The 23,688-nt window shown below is 32.4% G+C and overlaps 1 protein-coding gene across 1 annotated transcript in view; it reads right to left on the reverse strand.

The window, feature by feature from the left end:
- Positions 1-49: 49 nt before the first annotated feature.
- The window catches only part of LOC111614502 (methionine synthase reductase-like), a gene marked incomplete at both ends in the record, with an annotated part of 46,618 nt that continues 22,979 nt past the window's right edge, over positions 50-23,688 (reverse strand). The window contains 12 exons of the mRNA XM_023355877.1: positions 50-294; positions 2,185-2,283; positions 2,468-2,586; positions 4,661-4,841; positions 4,945-4,987; positions 8,496-8,676; positions 8,756-8,903; positions 10,179-10,264; positions 11,733-11,876; positions 13,038-13,368; positions 13,448-13,565; positions 21,912-22,062. Coding sequence (XP_023211645.1) covers positions 50-294; positions 2,185-2,283; positions 2,468-2,586; positions 4,661-4,841; positions 4,945-4,987; positions 8,496-8,676; positions 8,756-8,903; positions 10,179-10,264; positions 11,733-11,876; positions 13,038-13,368; positions 13,448-13,565; positions 21,912-22,062 — 1,846 coding nt within the window. The remainder of the gene's footprint in view (positions 295-2,184; positions 2,284-2,467; positions 2,587-4,660; positions 4,842-4,944; positions 4,988-8,495; positions 8,677-8,755; positions 8,904-10,178; positions 10,265-11,732; positions 11,877-13,037; positions 13,369-13,447; positions 13,566-21,911; positions 22,063-23,688) is intronic.

The raw sequence follows: 23,688 nt of genomic DNA on the forward strand, positions 1-23,688 counted from the left end.
TTCATTAAATATTAATGATAAATTACAATAATAAATATAGTTTACTTACTTTCTGTTGTCTTCCAGATTTCAACAAATGTTTTAAATACATCCTGTGACATATTCTTTGCATCTCCACAAACATAAACAACACATCCTACTTTTAGTAATCTCACAACATCAGTTGCATACTGAATAATGTTATGTTGAACATATTTTGGTCTGTCTGGAAAACTGTCTTCAGTGTTCTCTCGAGAAAAGCACACAAGCAGTTTGGTTAATATTCCATCTGCCTGAAATTTCTCAAGTTCTTCCCTATAATAAAATAATGATGTTAATCAAATTTTTTATTAAACATATCGTAAAGTTTTAAAATTGATTCACAGATTTAATAAAATGTAAATTATTTTGTGTTTTAAATATATAAATTTTTCTGAAATATAATTGATATAAATATAAATCTTAATAATTGAGATGATTTTGCCCAACATTAGTCAGGAAATACTAGTGCCATAATTAGCCATTTTCGTGCCCTGTGCAGGAATTTGCATTTATGACTCTTAATTAACTAAATTTGAAAAATAATAAAACAAATACATGCATTTTGGATCCCCTTCCAAACGGACTCTGTGTGGGTGTATCTGTTGCATCTGCCTAATTACTGCACTGGGAAACTATTACATATAATCAGTTTGACTTTCTTGTTAAATGTTTAATATCTATATTAGTATGAATGACACTACTACTGTATTAAAGTGTTACTGAAAGCATTAGCAAATTTAAATAAAAATACATCAACATCAACTTTGTGTAAGATCAGTCAATTTTTAGATGAATTTATAAAGAACTAGCATACCCCGCCACGCGTTGTTGTGGCTCAAAATGTATCTATTATAAATGTATAACACTTCCCCCGTGGGGGGAAATTTTTCGAAAAATTTCTTCTTAGTACATTCTCTGGATGTACCCTATTAAAACGCAATCAAACATGCAAAAACCCGCATCTAAAATAGTATAATAGAAGCCAAGTTCTTCACAGTAAGCCTTAATTCTGTCCCTTTCCCCTGCAGAGGAATATCGAAAAATCCCTTCTTAGTGAACATTCTGTTGACGTATCCTATTAAAACGCAATCAAAAACACAAAAACCCGTATCTAAAATAGTATAAATAGAAGCAGAGTTCTTTACTATAATCCTTAATCCTAACCATCTCCCTTCAGTGGGGGGAATGTCGACACATATATTACAGTATATAAAAACACGTGCGTATTCGAATGCAGCGTTGTGTCAAAATTTCAAAGGAATCGGTATGAACAAACGAACATTACATTTTTATTTATATAAACAGATAGAAGATGATTAGTTCATTTTCACAGAAAAGCAAACTTAGGGCGTCGTACTCGTAGCGCCATCTGTTGGACAAAAAAGCCTTAACGATAGATAATATCATTTAATTTATATGAATGTTTAACGGAATAATATACAGCCTATGTCCACCCTGAGGTTCCATTCTAAATATTGGTGAAAGAATTTTTGAAATCGGATGAGTAGTTTCGGAGATTACCTGCTGCAAAGAAACTTACATTCATACATATATACAAACATTACCTCTTTATAATATTAGTATAGATTTGATAATAAAATTTGAATTCCTTTACTGTGTGTGTGATGTAAATTGTTTAGTGGAACTCTCTTAGTGAAAGTTTTGACATTTGTGCAACATTTAACTGCTCCAAAAGCACTTAACTGATTTAGATCATTTTTATATGCAAATAGAATTAATCTTGATCTAGGTCATGAAGTAAACAGAATTTTGAAATTCAATCTGTGACCACAGATATACAATGTCAAAGTTCACAATGTTGGGTATGAACAAGTGGATCCAGGTGTCCTGCCCACACAGGCAAACCTAGTTTATTTAATTATAAACATTTTAAATCAAAATATTATCATCTTCAATTTACTATCATTCTTACTTTAAAACAAAAAGTGTTAGTAATACAGTGAAATTTTACATTTTGGATAACATTTCTATCAGTTAAGTTCAACAATATATAATAATAATAAACTATATTCTTACAAAAATATTTCTACAAAGTAAAAAAAAAATGGGATCCAATGATAGTTTAAGTTAAAGATGTAATATCATCTAAACAATTTTAAATGAAAAAAGTAAATTAAATTAAATTATAATATTTATACTTACTTATATAAATAATCTTTATCTCTGTATCTACAGCCATAAAATAACCATGCTTCACCAAAATGAGATGCTTCTGTTAACTGATTCATGATCTGGTATTTCCTATTTAATAGTTTTAATATCATTTATTACAATCACAATTATAGATTACAAAATAATTATGAAATATAATATTTAAACTTCCTAATTAAATTAATTAATTTAACTTAAAAAAATCAGATATTAAAAAGCAATTAAAAAATATCATAATTTATCCTTATGCTTTAAAGAATTATAAAAAACAAACCTGTGATGTAAAAAGCCAATAAATGGAGCAATTCCACTTCCTGGTCCAATCATTATAAGAGGGACAGAAGGATCTTTTGTTAGATGGAAACGTTGGTTATATTTTTTATATATTCTGATCTGAGTATAATGATAATGAAAAGCATTATTATAAAAATAATGTAATGTATAATTTCTTTCAAACTTTCAATAAAAAAAAAATAAAAACTAAATCTTTATCTTAACATTTAAATTTAATAAAGGAATAATGAAAGTATTTTTAGGTCTTTTGTGTCTTTGTATACTATTCCCTGCCTAAAACCTTCCAAATCTCTCTTACACTGGGATTATATTTGAATTGCATATTTACAGAAAAACCCTTGTTAACTGAGGTTCCACATTATTCAAGGCAAATTTCTAAGTGAATAGACTTTTCGTGTTCAGTCACCAATTGATAATGATTCAGTGATGATGAAAAAATGTCTGGTCAGATTTTCTACAGTTTTTATTTCCAATGTATGTACAGCATTTTTTACAGTTTGGTATCGATCAAAGTTCTGGTCTGTTTTGTTCGCATTGGCCACTTGTTCAGACATCCATTCTCGGTAGCCATTGGTCCGAAAATGTGTGTCTAGTTCAAAGTTCGCTCTTTTCTCTTTATTCCTGCGCCCTCTGTTGGCCTGAATTGGCACATTGCCAATGGGCGCTACACACTACTTTTGTTATAATTCATAAAAGCTTTGCCATGAATTTACTAAGTAGGTAAATACTGTAGTATTTTTAATCTTGACTGTACTAATGGTTGAACAATCAAGTAGTTGAGGTGTCAGCATACAACTCTGGGAACCCAGGAACAAACCCAATTGGCCAAAATATCCTAAGAAGAGGTATGTTAGGATCCATCCCTCATCACTTGTCACCATTGAGGGCCTAATAAAAGACTCTCTTAATATCCAAAGGACAGACAGGGTAAAAAAATCTTGACTGTACCGAGAAAGTGGCTGATGCCAAGCTGACCATTTTTTAAAACTCTTTCTGCTCTTGGGACACTAAGACAGTCTGTTTTCCATGCCCATCACAGGTTGTCAGGTCCACAATAAAAGTAGTTGGATGGTAACAGACAGAGTCCAACATATCCAGGATAGACCACCCAAAAAAATTATGCTGAGGTGACTGTAGAATATTGTGGTAAGTGAGGAACTGCTATTAAACAAAAATCTCTAAAGAACTTTTGTTTCTGTTACCTTTTATCATTTAATTTCAATGTGAGACAAACCATTGGTATTAATTAAACTGTAGCTACAATAATACGCACTTTTATTCTTAAAACTATTTTACATATTAGCTGTATAATAAATGATATAAAAATTGTATTTCTTATATGTGATTAAACTAGCTGTTACCCGCAACTTTGCCTGCACAGATTTTGCAAGCAAACACCATTTATATTCAGTATTTCAACAACCATAGTGATTGTTATATAACACCTACTGCTGAGAATGATGAGAATTGCTGAGAATCAAATAAACTGTTTTCAATTTGATCAATTTTCTGGAACGTTTACAATCATTCTATAATCGAACCAATATGCAATAGCAAATTTGAATTTAAAATGGTTAAAAAATCAAAGTATATAAAAATATTTATAACAATGTCTGAAATGTTATCAATTTAATACACCTAAGTACTCAATGAAGACTAAACGTAGTTGAAAGCAAAAAATTGCATCTAAAATAGTACAGTAGAAACCGTTCTTCAGGTTAAGCCTTAATCCTTTCCCTCTCCCCCTCAGGGGAAATTTTGAAAAATCCCTTCTTAGTGTGCGTTTTCATGACATACCCTAACTGTGTACCAAATTTCACCTCTTTAGGTTCAGTGGTTTGCTCTGGGTGATGATGAATCAATCACTTAGTCAATCAGGACAAGTAATTTTACATATTTAGATTTATTGTGGTATAAAATGAAGCTTAAAAGTGATATACCACAAAAAACTTTTATACTTGTAATTTTTAATCCAAACGAAATGGCTGTAGCCATCCAGTTTATCCACATTTTCAGTTAACCAAGATAGCATCAATCCACATTACCTCAAGTAAATAGAGTTCTAGTATATATACTAAAATTTTATATGCTGAATAGAATAATTAATAATTTCCTGATAAAGCAATTACTTATATATAAAATAATTAAGAACAACTTATTATTAATATCATACCAAAGGTTTATCAGTTCTTCCTGCCAATACTTTAGAATGTGCTAAAGATTGTTTATTGTACATATGATTAGTAATTTTACTTAACCATCCAGTACAAACACCTTTCATATTTTTATCACCATCTTCAATTTCAGTAATATTGAAAACAATATTAAACTGATCAGGTTTTAATAGAGGAGAACTATGTAAAAAATGCATATAAAAACATGAAATAGTTAAAGCATAAATTAATTTTTAGAGTACATAAGTTATATTATAATTGTAAAAGTTAAAAAAAAAATTACCTTGCAACTGAATAAAATCTTGGTTTCAATTTTGGAAGATTTTCTGTTTTAAAAATTTAATTATTAATTTTTCCAATCACAAAAAAAAAAGACTACAACATATATATAGATGTGTGTATGTATTATATATAATAAATTAATGATTATTATGATATACATCACCTCTAAAATAGCTACTGTTGTTACTATGTAACCAATGTTAATTCCAATCTTTACAAATATCTTTCTACTATGTGTCTACATATGGGTGAACATAATTAAGTTTCTCTATTTGATGCTTTCTAAGGAGATAATTAGCAGTCCAAATGCAACCAAATCTAGTAGGTGACATTTAGGATATGCAAAAGATATTTCCATAAAATGCACCAATATGGCATTTTTGGTACTGCAAGAAAAACAAGTTTCCTTTGCATAAGCACAAGCATTGCAGATTAAAATGCTTGTGCTTATGCAAAGGAATTATATTCAACAGCTGTGGTCATTTTTAATGCTTCTGCATATAAAAATGATCACAGCTGTTGAATATAATTCTTAGCTGCAATACTCCAAAAAATACATCAAAAAAATTTTTTTATAAACAACCCAAAGAGTGCTCAGCAGGAAATAATAAACATTAACTTAACACCTGATCACTCGCTGAGAGATTTATTCTTACAAATAAGATTCAAATAAGAACAGGGGCTTTAATAATATGTACAGTAAAAACTCTGTATAGTTAAGTTGAGAAACTCTGTACAATTTATTAAGCAATATTAGTATTTAGTGTTATCAATTTGTCTATTAAGTTAGAAGTATTAATATTTTGTATACACAATTTTGTTTGTTACATTTGAATATTTTATTTTTTATTTTAGTTTTAGCAGCATTTGTATTAATTTTTTATTATTTAAAAACGTTATTTTGCTGTTAGTAACATATTGGTTATCCGTTATTAATATTTATATTTTTGTATTTTGAACTGGTTGTTCTATTTTTTGGAATGTTCTAATTTACCTGACGATGATCCATTGATTGGATTGAAAACGTTTGTTGTAAGAATAAATCTCTCAGCGAGTGATCAGGTGTTAAGTTAATGTTTAAAATTTTTTTAACTGATTGGTATTTGATAAAGAAATACTGTCATTTCTTTATCAAATAGTCCTGATGATTTTAAGAATTCCTGGTATTTTGGGCAAAAACACTTCAAATATTATCAACAGTCAAGACAAAAAAAGAACTGAATGATAAATTTTAAGCATTGAATTATTAATTTCTAAACAAATTTTTGCCATAAAACAATTACAAAATATTATTTTACAGAAAAAATGTATTCAGAATTTTTAGTAGATGAAAAATACTGTAAGATTTGATGATTTTGAAACGAAATATAATTTAAAAGACTAATGGCAAGAGCCATGTTACTCTCACTAAAAGAAAATTTATTAACCAAAATATCTAGTATTTTCTCTCTGTCTTATGACTCCTGGGACAATAATAAATCCTGTGACTGGAGAAGTTGATGACGTCAACGAATGTCAAGGAATGGTCTGTCAGAACGGGTATTGTACCAATACGGTGGGAAGCTTCCGATGCGAGTGCTATCGTGGATATCGTTACAATACGAGATCCCTGAATTGTGAAGATATCTAGTATTAACGGAAACATACCGTTATTACAATATTTTTTTAAATCTTAGATATATTTTTATTATATTTTTGTTGGATTGATGAGATAAGCAATGCTAAGAGGTATTCTAAATGAAAATGGCCCCGAATTTAGTTTTAGACAAAGAAATTTGGAAAACTCCATGCAGCGGAGCCTAATGGTTTATGATCAGATGACCAAAGTGGCTAAGGCATCAGCCAACTGCTCTTGGGACTCAGAATCAAATCCATCCAAGAAACTCCCAGGAATTTTTTACAGGTAGTCTGTCCCAAATATGTCAGACCCCATTCCTCTGCATTCAGTCACTCCCACTGTGGGCTTGGACAAACCCATAATAAGTATGACTGAAAATGTCCTCTTAATGACTACAGGATGGAAAAAGGTCCAATATTCAAGCACAAAAGTAAATATAAAATTAGAATTAATGCTTTAATAACATTTTAATTAAGCTAGTAATTAAAAATACTTATTTGAAAGTGTTTCTATGAGAAATGGAAACTAAAGAATAACAGTAACTTCATAACATAAGTAATGGCAAAAAATTGTACACTATTTTCATTAATCACAAAAAATATTTATACATTGTATAATTTTAATATTAATTAAATTAGTAAATTATTTCTTAGTAATATTAATATACTAAAAANCTCTGTCTTATGACTCCTGGGACAATAATAAATCCTGTGACTGGAGAAGTTGATGACGTCAACGAATGTCAAGGAATGGTCTGTCAGAACGGGTATTGTACCAATACGGTGGGAAGCTTCCGATGCGAGTGCTATCGTGGATATCGTTACAATACGAGATCCCTGAATTGTGAAGATATCTAGTATTAACGGAAACATACCAACCCTTGGGATGATGATTACATCAGAGACAATCTTCCAATCAAAATCCACAGTCATATAGTTCGAAATTACTACAAAATTTAGTTTAGTTGTGCAACAAAGTAGCAATGCACCATGTTGGTTACAAAGATTCCCAATTATACAAGAAGCAAAGACAGGGGCATAAAAAAATCTATTACTAGTTCTTAACTTTTTTGCCTCATATATAAAACTCAAAAGCAGAAAAACAAAATTGAAATGTTACTGGATAGTAAGATACAAGAAAAGAAATAAAAGGAGATATTCTACCAGGACAAGCTCCTTTTGTTACAGTCAAAAAGGCTTATCATTGAGAGGCTGAATTCACATAATGTGTTCATCTGGGTTGTCATCTTTATGATTTTTCTTTAGTGTAACAAGTCCTGTTCCTATCTGTACTGTAATAGAAAATTCTTTCAACATCTCTACCGAATGAGGTCTGAGTCTATAATCAGCATCAGGGAGAATTGTCAATAGTCCTTATATCTTCAAAGTTTTGAAGATGTGTCAAATAATTGACTTACTGTAAAATTAAATAGGGGCCACTTCCTATAAAAATCCTCCTGGAAGGCATCCCACTTGGCATATTGCCCATATGTTGCATTGCAGTAACCAATAAACAAAACTAATTCTAATAATTTTTCTATAAGCACACAATTTACAAGGACATACTTTCCATATAGTTTATATACATTCTGATAATGTTCTTAAAATGGATTTTACCAAATACAGTTTTGAAATTTACAATTAATAATCCAGGCATCATCACAATTGCTGCAATGGATACTTTTATAAACCCAAGCAATGCCGAGTGTAACAAGCTAGTAAATTGATAAAATTAAAACAACTGATGTAACAAGAGTGATGTCATGTCTTGGAGTGAAAAAAATAAGTGAATATATTTACAGTTTTCAGTCTTTATGGAAATACTAGAAAATGAATTTTACTTATTATGAATTTAATTAATGATATGACAACTGTGGATTAATATGAAAAACAATATTATGTTATAATTTATGTTTTTATTAGAAAATAACTTACCTAAAACAACTTCAACAGGAGGAAGACAAGAATGAAAAGCCTCAAGTATGTCAAGTAAAGTAGCATGAGACTGTACAACACATCTTATGTAGTCTGAGGAACCTTCTTTACTACAAAGTTCATTTAATCTTTGTTTATCAACTTCATCATATGTATGCTCACTTAAAACTCTGAGAAAAATCTAATTAAAAATTTCAAAAGTAATTGCATTTATATGATAAATCATTTGAAATAATTGATTTTGTTAACTTAATAATTACCTTTTTAGGAATAGCCCTAATTTCACAATAATTGGTGAAAATTTCTCGAAGTGTACTGCATTCTGGTAGATGAGCTAAAGTTTTCTTAGCCTTATCAGTTTGAAACTTCAATTGACAACACACATCAGCATATCTTGTTACTTTTAATCTATAAGATATAAAATAATTATAAATGATTGATATATGTGTCATCTGTAAATGTGTCTTTTAACATGTATTTCTGTAACTTCTTGTATTTATGACCTGGTCTTGTATAGTAATCATGAACTCTTTTTATCTTTCCAAAGAGGCATTTTTATGTCAGCCAGCAGTTTGACACAATTCTATAAATGAAAACCTGGCTGAGGTCATTAGGACCAGCCAGATTGAGTGCCTTCCATGGAGTTCCTTCAAAGACCAAGAATACCTGATGATGTCTGTGAATTTTCTGCATTTGCATCCAAGTGTGTTGTGTAAGTTTAATGAGGTACTGTTGTTGTCTGCAAAAGTTACAGCTTTGAATAATTGTGATGTTCCTTATTTACTATATAAAAGCTGTCATACTGTCTGTATTTCTTACTAGTATAGGTTTAAAATATCTATAAGGCCTTGTCTCTTATGAGAAAGAGTCAGCCCTTCTATGAATAACTTGGGTGGTGTTTGCTGTGTTTTGTTAATGTTGTTTATGTTTTCCTTTAAAGCTATTCTAGTTGTGTGTGTGTGTGGTTTAACTCCAATGAATGTTGGTACTGGGAACATATGTGCTGATTACTTTAAATGTGTGTTGTTAATATTGAATTTAATTTTCTTTTTGAAACCGTGTCCTGTTTTATATTTGTGGCGTAGTAAACACTAGTATTGTGTTTTATTCCAAAGACACATGGCAAATTTTCCATCAAATTCCTTTATTAGTTGAGTCGACTCAACTAATAAAGGAATTTGATGGAAAATTTGCCATGTGTCTTTGGAATAAAACACAATACTAGTGTTTACTATGCCACAAATTGAATTTAATCTTCTGTTATAGTTTTTTGCTAGTCTTAATTTTATTTGTACATGTATTCTGAATTGGATCTATTGGAATCCTACATATTTATAAACTTTGCCCTTATTCATGCATTCAACAACATATCCATTTACAAGTATAAAATCAAAGTTATCTTTCTTCAGCATTCCTTTTTCTGTATGAAGTGCTCTGCGTTTGACTAGGCCAAACTCTATTTAGATATGAGTGGAGTTCATGTGAATAACTTCTAATTGGTAACCTAGTTATTATATATTATTATAATTGTAATATATCTCAATAAGTCTACAGATATGTATTAAATTGATTGTAATTGAATACAAACTTTACTTTAAATAATATATAGTGTAACATAAAATAAAAATATTAATTAAATATTAATAAATCTAACATTTTCCCTCAATTATTTTAAAATATCACCTGGTTAATAATTCTTCTACTTCTTCAGGTGAATTGTGACACAAAAATCCAAAAGAATCTCCTGGTTCATAACATATACTCTTGTCCTATTTAAAATTTAATATAGAAACTGTTTATAATAATACTTATAATTAAATAGATAATGTATTTAAAACAAATAGAAAAAAACTTTAATTACAAACGAACATAACTGCAGAAAAAACTCTAACTCTTGAGGCAATATTTACATAAATTTAAAGTATTAACAATTCTAAAATTAAAGATTTATTAAATAAAAAGTTTCTATAACAACAAAAACTGAATAATATAATTACTTGTTAAGTAAATTATCATCAAATAAAATAAACTTAAAATAATAAAAAAGCTTATTAAGTGGTCAACCTGCAACATCTGCTGCAAATTTCCTTACAAACCATCAGTTAACAACAATAAAACAACATTCTAACACTCAATACGATACTGATTCATACTTCAGTTATCTTTAAAAAATAATAGTAATAAATAAAATAAAAAGAAATAAATATTTATAACTGGCTACAAAAAATATTTAGATGATTGATTGACCAGCTAAAAATTTCCACTGCCATCTGTCTGTCTGTCTTTCCTTAATCTCAAGAATAAAGTTAGGTAAATGAAATCCAAGACCAGATGTAAGCTTAAGGGCAGGACGCCCAGATTAACTACATATGAACTTCTGGTGCAAAGTAGAAGTCATGTTATTTCAATTCAAAAATTTTCCCCTGAAAGGAATAGATAGATGACTGGCAAGACTCTATTGCTAGCAGGAAAAGTATTATGTATAGGATCAAGACACTATTAATTTGAAATGGATAGCATAAAATTTTAATTATGTAAATTAGATTTAAATAAAAATTTTACTAAACTTTCTTGCCTACTTAATTTATTTATAAAATAATAACAAAAATGCTATATTTGGGAAACCAAAACAAATATTTTAATCAGAAACGTTTTTGTTCTTTTAAAAGAATATCATGGAAAAGTTATACAGTTGTATAATACATTTCCCTATAAAGTGAAATCTTATAATGCAATGAAAAAATTGCAACTAATACTCCTATAAAATTTGAATTTCACTGTACAGAGGTATATGTTTTCTTCTTCAATTTCTAAGCCTAGATTTAAACTTGCATAAAATTCAATAATGCTGGTCTCAATAACACAATTTCCTATAATGCAGAATGGTATCCTACATATGGTATGGACTCCACTGTGTAGCATTTTTCTTATTATTTTAAATATGGTATCCAGTCCAAATGGTATTTTTGTTCATTTTTTTATATACTAAAAATAACTTTTACTATAAATCAAGCTATAACAGAAATATTACTGTACATCGATGCATTTTATACTAAAATGTTTGTAATTATATACTTTATTCTGGAAAATTTTATTCTATATTTACTGTTCTAATTATAATATATATATATATATATATTATACTTATTTATGTAATTCATATATGTTTATAGATAAAATAGATACTTTTTACATAAAATAAAAATATTTCATTCATAAAAACATATGAATTCCTACCTGAATATGAACTGTAAGTTGTAAAGTTGTTTTTACATCTGAAGAAAATGTTAGTTGCTTTGCTGAAATAACTGTTGCAGGAATGAGATCGGAAACTGCAGACAGTAAGAAACTACTACTATATGAAAATTTTTTGATATTTTCCTGTATTAAATATTTAATAAATGTTGTTATAATTTGTTTAATTACATGGTATTTTCTTTAAAAAGTTCATTTTAAGTATTTTAGTAATTTATTCTTTAAACAGTGTGAACCTTACAGATGCAGTTCCTGCATCAAAAAGTAGGCAGACACAAACAGTTTTAGTCAGCAAGTCACACAAATTTTAAAATAAATTTTGATTTTACAAATCTTTAATAATTATCGTAAATATATATAAATAATTAAAAATCACATACAGTAGAGCGTCGATTTTCTGAAAGTCAATCATCCGAAAGAATTCCAGTCGGCAAATTTAAATTTTCGCCAGTGCTGTGGCGCTTCAATCTTTGGCTATGTCTTGGGCTACTCAAATATTTTACGTTTTTGATACTAAATTAACATCTGAAGTATAATTTTTTATTATTTTTATATTTCTTAATATATTTATTTTGTTTGTACAAAATAAAAAAAATAATTTTTAACGATACAATAGTCTTTGTTAGGCTTAACATCAAGAAAATTCAACGCGAAGCGACAAGCAACTGAGAAAAATTTCGACATCGGATACGTTAAACTATTTTTTCGTACGTAAATCAGTTATCCGAAATATCAGTTATCCGGACAACCCCAGTCCCCAATTGATTCGGAAAATCGACGCTCTACTGTATTCACAATTTTCATATTAAGTATAGTTAAAATTCAATACAAACATGAGACTATATATACAATTATAATATTAAAATAAGTAGAAAAAAGCTACAAAAATTGATTTCAGACATAATGTAATTAATAATATTAAATTTAATGATCATTACTGCAAATAAAAACCCCACAAATATGGAAACAATTGTATATATTAGTCAAATGTGTTTTGGCAGTATTTCCATTAAATTATTGTAATCAGTTAAATAATGAATTATAAAAAAAAATGGAATGAGTCAATAAATAAAATAATGCATAGCATCAAATATATATGTATAAATATAATATATATATATTATATATCAATAGCAAAAAAAAATTTTAACTCATTCTACAAGATGATTATCAAAATACTAAAATTTGCTTTTTAAATGCCAAAATGAAAAAAACTAAATTGTAAACATAATTACAGTATTTATAAAATACTTAATTTGATATAACAATTAAAATTTAATTAAATACCTTATTTGAAGAATACGTAACAGTTAATGAAGATGTTGGCAGTAATGGTATTGTTAAAGTATCAGCTTGAACTGATGAATTTCTAAGTAACAAAGACTTTTTACTTGAAGATTCATCAATTTTTAAATTTGAAGCTTTTTCACTTAAGTTAGTAATGTCATCCACTTTATTTACATTTCTCTCTGCCATATTATTATCCATGTTTTTACTTAGATTTTTTATAACAATTCTTTCTGTTAAGCTTGAGTAATCTATTTCAATTGTGATATTTAAATGAATTCTTATAGCTTTCCATAAACCCTCAATCCAAGGTTCAACACTTTCTTCAAGACTACAGAAATATTTAAAAGCAGAATAATTGTAAACATAATCAAGAAGAAACTTTAATTTAAATCTTCATTTAAACTTACCCTATGGCATCATCACCATATCCAGTTGGATAAAATCTTTTTGCACCCAAATATTCCAATCTTTTGTCTAGGATTTTACCAAAGTGGCAAAAACTATTGTAATTTGAATCTCCTAAAGCTTAAAAAAAAGAAAATTTAATTTTCAAGTTAAGTTTAAAAATTAATTTTATAATTTAAAATTTTTTAACTTATAATTTTTAACTTATAATAACTTATACTATCTTAATATTAGTCAGTTTATATTCTACAAACCTATTTGAAATGAATTTCATTCACCATTTAAACTATCAGAAATTTACATGAAAACTCCTGCGTACATATTAAACCAAGTGCCATAAATAATCCCTTTTGTTAATAAACAAGTTCATTCCAATAACTCGCTATCTTGGATTTCATTGCTAGTGTGAGATAAGCGCGAATACCAGAGACAAAGAAACACAACTTTTATGATATGAAATTCTTTAATTCGCGCACAGAATACCAAAAATGTGGTTCGGACGCCAGCTACAATCTCTACCCTCGAACATTTAATTAATTTCAGTAACAAAAAACTTTACGGACCAGTTATATAACGCGACAGTTTCGTACTTTAATGACTATTCTACTTATATACTATACAATTATACCTTATAACTAAGCTTACGGCTAATTATTATCTTCTAAAGATGAAAATTAGGTCTAAGGTAAGATAGGAATTGAAATATAAAGATGAGAGAAAAAGGAAGTCGGGTACCCAATGATTTCGGTGTGCTTCACGGGGGATTGTAGTAAGTGGGGGTGAGCCTCTTGATCCACGGCGAAAGATAATTCCTTCCCTGTGGAAGTTTTCTTGGTCTTCACTATACACTTTAAAACGCACGAAAACCTCCTTTTCAGTTTTCGATAGCTTCCGTATTCTTTTCTCCTCGAAAAGTCCGTTTAGTCTCCACTCGGTTCAACAACCCAAGAGCCTTCTTCACATGTCTTTTCCTGTCCTCTACTACCTCTAGAATGAACTCTTGGACCCCGTTATACCCTGAGGGTTACACACCTTCCCCTTTGTTACACAGGGGTCACCTGCTGTTACACCGTTAAACAAAAGTAGGGAGAAACTTCCAGAAAGAAAGACAATAGAAATGAAGACAAAGGGAAATATATTTAATAAAAATATAAACTATAACTATACAATTATGGCATGTAGCCACATATGCCCCATACAAAAAAGTGGTCAATTACCGAAGTGCAACTTACGGTAGTTGACTTTTTTATTACGTAAATTGTATCCATGGCACGGATTAGATCGGTTACTATTTCCAGTATCATCAGTTAGTTGTTCGTTTGAGTTCCTATCCTCAGCAGGTTGTAATTGGTTCTGACATGGTTCAGAACTGACGGGTATATGCCGGATGTACTCCAACATTTCTTCATCGTTTCCGTTTTCACTCTCGTTAGTCGTTTCCTCGTGGGGATCTTCCCTACATATCAGGCGTTGTTTATTGGTTCTTATGGGGATGTGACATGGTTTTATCCTATCAACATGAACTGAGATTCGGTTACGGCGTGAATTTCCTTCTAACTCGACTGTTACTGGACCCAGCATACGAGAAATGCGAAACGGACCTAAATATTTTGTGGAAAATTTTCCATTGCTTTCTTCCGGAGCCTTTCCGGAGCAGCCACACTCTCTGACCTATTTTCCAAGCACTATAGTTACGGTTGCGGTTGATCCGATCTCTATTCTGGGAGTTCTTAACTCTCCCTGATGCAAAGGCACCGTCACGAATAGCATTTAATCTAGTGATCCATTTATTCCTAATGTTTTCATCATGGTCGCTCATTTTATCACCATTTGGGAAAGACTAAGGAAGACAAGGATCATAACCGTACAACAAGAAAGAAGGTGATTCATTAGTATAAGCGTGAATTGTATTATTGTAAGCAAAGATTGCAGGACTGGCAAACAGATCCCAATCCCGGTTGTTCCCTTTAGAGATGCGAGATATGACCCCACAAATATATTTGTTAAATCTCTCGCAAACAGAGTTCGAACAGGGGCGATAAGCGGTGGTTGTGTTATGTTTTATCTGTAATAATTTGCACGCATCCTGAAAGAGCTTAGAAGTAAAGTTGCTGCCACGGTCAGATATAACAACCTCTGGGCAACCGTAGCGGCATATGACATGATTGAAGATCGCATCGCTTACGGATTCAGCACTTTGGATACTCATCGGAATAATTTCAGCATACCTTGTAAATACATCAATAATAGTAAACAAATACCTATTCCCTTGCCGAGTTACGTGAAGTGGGCCGACAATATCAACGGCTATCTTTTGGAATGGATACTCGGCGCTTTCGGTTTCCTGAAAGGGTGCACGTTGGCGGTGAAGGTTAAATCTTTGGCAAGTAGTGCAGGTTTTAATGTAATGACGGACCTGGGTTCTTAAGTCACGGATATGGTAGTGTCGGTCAACTAGATTGCAGGTTTTTTCAGAGCCAAAATGTCCAGCTACGTTTGAGTCATGGAACATTTTAATAACTTCGTTTACCATGCTGATCCCCATGCATGGGCGTTTCCAATGGCGCAGACCGTAACGGTCTGGTTTCACATGCATTAAAACATCACCTTCCAATTGGTACTTGGGTTGTATAACCCCAAAATTTTCCGAATTGTGATTGGTTTGTTTTGCGCGATGATCTTTAAATCTCTTTAAAAACTCATCCTCATTTTGTGACTCAATTATCCTCTGCCAAAAGTTACGATTAGTAGTACACATGTTACAATTAGGGGAGTTTTCCACATCCTTGGATATCATTTCGGGACGGGAGAGCCAGTCGGCAACAGGGTTTAGTTTCCCTTTTACATGGCAAATGGTGTAATTATAGTCAGAAAGCTCCATAGACCACCGCATCAGCCTCCTGTTGTGGTTTTTCATAGTTTTTAAGTATGCCAAAGGTTTATGGTCGGAGTAAACCTTTACGTCTTGACCTAAGACAATAGGTTTAAAGTGGCGAAAAGATAAAATTATGGAGAGACACTCTTTTTCGATTGTCGAGTATTTTGTCTCTGCTCCGTGGAACTTCCTGCTAAAGTAACTGATTGGTGCAAATTTACCCTCTCTGATCTGGCCTAATACTGCGCCAGCTGACCAATCAGAAGCATCTGTGTACATGAGGAATGGACTCAAAAAATCTGGATGGATAAGAATAGGGGGTCTTGTAAGTATGCCTTTAAACTTCTCAAAGCTCTCATTGCACTGTGTGTCCCAATTAAACCTCTTTCCCTTTTTTGTTAACTCGGTTAGGGGTAGGGCAATTTTTGCAAAATTCGGTATAAATTCACGGAAAAAACCGACCATACCCAGAAAACTTCGTACCCCCTTTATATTAGTTGGTGGGCTGACTTCATTAATTGCACGAACATTCTTAGGGTCTGGGAGGATACCATCTTTGTTTATAACGTGGCCTAAATAGCAAACTTCTTTCATAATAAATTTACTTTTCTGAGGGTGAAGCTTTAAGTTAGCGTTATGTAATATCCCTATGACATTATCTAACAAATCCAAATGCTCGTCAATGGTCTTCGAGAACAGTACGATGTCGTCTTGGAAGACGAAGCAATTGATGCTCACGAACTTCCCAAGGAGTTTAGACATTACATACTGAAAATAACGCCCGCTGTTCTTTGCCCCCTGAGGTAAGCGACACATTTGGTACTTCCTCCAAGGGGTTGAGAAAGCAAAAATGTGACGAACAGATGGATGCAAAGGGATTTGAAAATATCCCGACTTCAAATCGAGGACCGAGAAAAATTTACTGCCATGAAACCTGCTGAGTATCTCGTCTACATGCGAGAGGGGGAATTCTTGCGGCTGAGTGACTTCATTTATGCGCCGAAGGTCTAACGTCATACGCAACTCGCCACTTTCCTTTTCAATGACATGAATGGGGGAGTTCCACTCAGAGGAACTCTCTTCTATTATGCCAGCCTCAATATAAGAACGGATCAATCCTCTAAGCTCTTTCAAGTGCATTTGGGGATACGATACTGGCGAATGTTTATGGGGGTCTGGGATTCAATAACAGGGTGGTGGGTGTAAAGTTTGGTTCCCTTAAGCTCAGTGATGGTAGTGGCAAAACAATTGGGGTATTTACCGAATATATCATGCAATTTTTCTTTAACACGAGTGTCAAGACCTTCAAAATTTGGTAAACTAATGGGGGTGGAGTTTGAGCAGTTAAAATTGGGGCTATTATTGTTCAGACGAATCGGGGTTCTCTCTCTGAAAGCGTTCTTTATCTCATCAACTGAACTAGGAAACCTGGACATTACATCTACGCCTAAAATACCCTCGTAATCCAAGGAAACCGGATACATGCTACATTTATAGGAAACCGGAAACCGGATACATGCTACATTTATAGGGTGTGATTGATCACGGAATTTGACAGTGGCATTGAGAAGATACTGACAGGTGTTTACTTCACCACTAATGCCTCTCACACCAAAGTTAACGTCATCTACCCCTAACCCCTCTAACATCCTATTAGGGATCGTTTCAAGTGCAACTAGGTCATAGAGTGAGTTCTCAGCTCCGGTGTCCAGTAAGAATTTTATCCTGCGGCCAAAGATCTGGCCTTCAATGAGGGGGAGTCCCCTTTTTGACACAATTACTCCGGGGGTCAGATTGATTATAGATTCGGAAGCACGGCACTGACCTTCACCATACTCCGTTACTAGTTTAAATCCTTTTTTGTGCGGGCTGGGCAGTTTCGGGCGAGGTGGTTCAGTTCTCCACAAAGAAAACACGCACGATGACGAGGAACACTATTACGTCTCTCCTGCGTGACTATTAAACATTTTACTGCCTCAGTTAGAGCTCTGACTTCGTCTTTTAGAGTTTTATTGCAGTCATCGGTATTTGTATTATCTGCAACTATATCATTATCATGGTGCTGATTACTTGGGGACGGTTGTACCGCTAAATTAATATTCCTTCTTTCGCTAAGGTTTCCGCATTCAATCTCGATCTGCTCTTCCGCTTCTGCGAAATCCAAGGCTTCTTCTAAAGTCTTAGGTTTGAGCCTTAAAACGTTGGCTCTCAGGTGAGCATTGAGTCCTTTTATGAATCATTCTGCAATTACATTGTCCTTCAATGGGGCCATATTATGATTGCTTTTAATGGTTCAAGCAAAGAGTGTTTTTGTGCGGACAATATAATCAGTAACCGACTCATTCATGCCTTGTTTGATATTCATGAGTTGGTCAATGATGTTTTTTTCCTTCGTAGCCTTCCTTTCAAAACATTTTATGAGATCACATTTGATGTCATTGAATGAAGATGGGTACTGTTCCAATAGACAGAAAAATGTGTCTAACGGTTCCCCCTTTAGCTTTGCTTGCAAAACAGCTATCTTTCATCTCGTCATCTCGCCATTCCGCGAGTCTAGATACATTATCAATAGTCTTGAAGAATTGATTTATGTTGACTGAATTGCTCTGAGTGTTTGAAAAGGTGGGGATCATCCCCAGAAATCCAGTTACAACCAGGGGGGGATTAGACACAGCCCCCTCAGCCGACATTGTGCTTTCAGCAGGATTCATATCCATAACACAATATATTAGAACCGTATACAAATAAGAACCCGACAATTAATTATACGCTAATCCGCAAGGGGAATAGAGATGAAGTAACAGCTTGAGTAAACCGTTACAGCTGGCATCCTGTCGCGGACGCCATTGTGAGATATGCGCGAATACCAGAGACAAAGAAACACAACTTTTATGATATGAAATTCTTTAATTCGCGCACAGAATACCGGAAATGTGGTTCGGACGCCAGCTACAATCTCTACCCTCGAACATTTAATTAATTTCAGTAACAAAAAACTTTACGGACCAGTTATATAACGCGACAATTTCGTACTTTAATGACTATTCTACTTATATACTATACGATTATACCTTATAACTAAGCTTACGGCTAATTATTATCTTCTAAAGATGAAAATTAGGTCTAAGGTAAGATAGGAATTGAAATATAAAGATGAGAGAAAAAGGAAGTCGGGTACCCAATGATTTCGGTGTGCTTCACGGGGGATTGTAGTAAGTGGGGGGTGAGCCTCTTGATCACGGCGAAAGATAATTCCTTCCCTGTGGAAGTTTTCTTGGTCTTCACTATACACTTTAAAACGCACGAAAACCTCCTTTTCAGTTTTCGATAGCTTCCGTATTCTTTTCTCCTCGAAAAGTCCGTTTGGTCTCCACTCGGTTCAACAACCCAAGAGCCTTCTTCACATGTCTTTTCCTGTCCTCAACTACCTCCAGAATGAACTCTTGAACCCCGTTATACCCTGAGGGTTATACACCTTCCCTTTTGTTACACAGGGGTCACCTGCTGTTACACCGTTAAACAAAAGTAGGGAGAAACTTCCAGAAAGAAAGACAATAGAAATGAAGACAAAGGGAAATATATTTAATAAAAATATAAACTTTAACTATACAATTATGGCATGTAGCCACACTAGTTTGGAAAACATAACTACGCAAATCTTGCAACTACTTGGCAACACATTGCAATGAAGTTCATTCAGAAAGGATTTTTGAAGAATTTTCTGGAATTTCTCGTAGTTTTTCTTATGTCATAAGTTTGCATAGAAAAGACAAGATATGCATTTCTGTGAACTCTAAAGCCTATATTCTAATCCTTTGATAACAACTATGCGAATCAAAACATAAACTTTTCCAAAGATGAGCCTGTAATTTCCAACACAACAATGCCTGTCTTCACAATTCTATGAAAACTAAAGCTTGGCTGCAGTCTAACAATATACAGGTATCCTTCATACAACATGGTACTTCTACAGCATGGTTTTGCTCTAACACAGTTTGAAAATTGGAGATATTCCCCATACAACATGACTTCTGGTTTCACTCTAACATGGTTTTAGAAATCCTATGTAAAAAGTTTCACAATTTTAAACTGTTATTCAATATTTTTTTTTATCCAAGTAAGCATGTGTGTTATCTCAAATTTGCCCGTAGATTTTAGAATATTGAAATTTTCAGTTTGCTTTGTGTCTTTCATCAGGTTTACTTTAATGAAAACTGATAGAATTTTTTCTTCCTTGTCCTAGCTTTCCTATCAACCAGGTCTCATTGTCATTGCTTTCAGACTTTAGCCCTTAAGACTATAGTGAAGTTTCTTTCCCAAACTCCGTCTCATTGAGTTAGTTTGCATATTTATCATGACTTGATATAGTTGGGATCCAGGTTCAGTGAAAGCACACCTCCACACTCAAGATAGACAATATTAACAGTTTATTTACAATACATATATATATAGTGTACAAGTTGAAAAAACAGTAAATACAGGATATACAAAGCGTGATGCCTCACGTACTAGATTGCCTTTTGGGAACTATTAAGCTCTGGAGACGCCTCGGTCAGCCTGGGGAGTGGCACTACTGCATGGTTTGTCCGGTCCCAGCACTTACCCATCCCTGAGGTAGTTACCAGAGGAGTATGCTCTCTCTAAGCTCAGCGGGCTTCCCAAGTGTCTGAGGCTTCCATGTTACCAGTCTTGAGCCCCTTCTCTCTCATCTCCCATTTGCTCTGCAATTTAAGGATAGAAATCCTTAAATTGTTCCATCCAAAAATAAATTTTTTATTTTTGGATGGAACTTCCTACAAACTGCAAATCTTTCTTGCACAAACAGCTTTCACCCATTCAAACTGAGCTCACTAGAATGGTGTTGCAACACCAACACACCCCGTTGTGGGGCCAGGTGGTCATACTAAGGCATTGTAATAACAGAAGCCTCGTGTATATTTGGGAGGCCCTTCTTACCAACGTACTAAATCCATGCAACACCCCCACACTTGATTTGCCCCCTTTGTGGATTAACTTGTATAACTGCCTAAGACAACATATCTAGCTCCACAGTTTGGAAACTTATAGCACATGTGCATTATAACTGCATATGTTTTTATTTAAATTCTTTTTCTTTTTCTTACGTTTTACCATTGCTTTTGTTCCAAAACGTTAATACCATTGGAATAATTTGATATTCATATTCAAAAAAGGACTTTAACCATTTTTAATTTGTATACACAGTGCATGTACAAAGTTTTGGCACATCCTGCAAAATATTACAACTTGAGCCAATTGATTTTGAACTGTGCTATTATTTATCAATTTAACTCAGTAGCCTACAATAAGATGAATTAGAAGCAGTGGGATCTGAAGTTACTAGATAATAAATTGGGATCCACAGGCTGTCCATATTATATCCATAATTCCATCAAAGCACATTTATATTGAATCACCAGTGTATTTTAATCTCATTGTTTTTACAAAATATTAATTGCTAATGAATGTAAGTTTATGTTCTTTATATTGCTAACTCATATGATAGTAACTAATGATGATGTTTATTTTTTCATTTTAATAAATACATAGTAATACATAAAATCTTAACTTACCAAGCAAAGTATAATATACTCCTTTTAAGTGATCTGGTGGTAATGTTCTTTTAATAATTCTACGCCAAAATGTAATTACTGTTTGAGGTGGTTCACCATCACCAGTCGTCGATACAATTATTACAACACAATTTGATTCTTTAATGCTGAACTGTGAAACACAAATATTCTTTAAAATTAATAATTTTAAATAATAAGCTATAAAAAATAACTAATTTATTTATTTAATGCAATATAATATAAAATTAATTATATTTTGTAGCATATGTTTATATAATTCATAGCACTACAATATATAATACAAGTAAATTAAACTTCACTCTGACACCGGGGATGAAACACTAAATACGGAACCTGTTACCGGTGTAATTTTGCATGAAAAAAATCTTTCTTTCGCAAATGTTTTCGAGCTGTCGAGATAGCTCTTCCTCAGGTAGAGAAACCACCTGACCACATGTATAAACCGGAAAGATGAGATTAATCTTTCTATAGCATGGCAGGCCCTCATAAACGACGATTTATAAATATCAACATCAGCACACAAATGCGCACTGTCTTAATGATTTTTCGTTATGCAAGTTTCAGATTTTTTGTTTAAACATCTGCGTTCTATTTTTAGAATCGGTTTTTTATTTAAATATCTACGTTCCATTTTTCGAAATGTTCTGTCGGAATTTTTTCTCTACCTGAGGAAGAGCTATCTCGCCAGCTCGAAAACGTTTGTGAAAGGAAGATTTTTTCACGCAAAATTACACCGGTAACAGGTTCCGTATTTAGTATATAATACAAACATTATATATTGTACATATGATGATGATGATGAATAAACATATAATCAGGGCTACTTTCAGCTGGAATACACAGTATGCCATACCAGCAGACGACAGATAGTATAAAAAAGTATCAAAAACTGGTATCTAATACTGACAGCTGCTCAGTAAAAAGAATTCTATACGTTCAGTCATTATGTATTACCAGCAGTAAGTTTTTAGAAAAAGAGCACTGCATTTAATGGTTAAAACACAACCATTCATCACTGGGAAATCTTGATAAAAACTACAAAAAATCAAATACCAGCAGAAAAAAGAGGTATAGAGCTAATGTTAATATAGTTAACTTTTGCAATGTAAATTCCTTCCCCTGGCCTGAAAGTCATTCTATGAATTGTAAACTCAATATCCTCTCCCTCTCCATCTCTCTTTCTTATGTCTTCTATGTCTTCACTCCTCTTCACATATGTATGGGAATCTCCCATTATTTCAACAGCTATAGGGTCATTTAACCTAACTGTCTGTTCAACACAAGTGAATAAGTTAGCTCTATTCCCCTTTCTTCTACTGATATTTGGTTTTTTTGTGTTTTTTTATTAATAATTAATTCATACAATTTATCTTATTTTATATTTGCAAATATAAAAATATTTGTTTACATTAAAATTAATATGTAAAAGAATTTATCAAACTAAAATTTACTTTTAAATGATTACAAATGGTACAGTAGAGTCTCGAAAACTCGGCCTAATGTGGACCGAAGGGTGGCCAAGTTTGTGAAAATGCCGGGTTATCGGGAATGGGGTTTAAAAAAATAAGTACGAGTGTTTCCTCAGAAAATACTGTGCTGTACTTGTATGTATTGTTTACTTAAGAATACAACAGGGAATAAACTGCCCAAATATCCTTAAACAAAGGAAAAGTACATCCTTTATGAAGGCATAGAGCCTTTACTACATGAAAATGAAAATTAATGAATACACTGTGTACAGTAATTTACCTGATAA

The sequence above is a fragment of the Centruroides sculpturatus genome, unplaced genomic scaffold (assembly GCF_000671375.1).
Source record: "Centruroides sculpturatus isolate CEXI.00-Female unplaced genomic scaffold, Cexi_2.0 scaffold2158, whole genome shotgun sequence".
NCBI classification, from domain to species: domain Eukaryota; kingdom Metazoa; phylum Arthropoda; class Arachnida; order Scorpiones; family Buthidae; genus Centruroides; species Centruroides sculpturatus.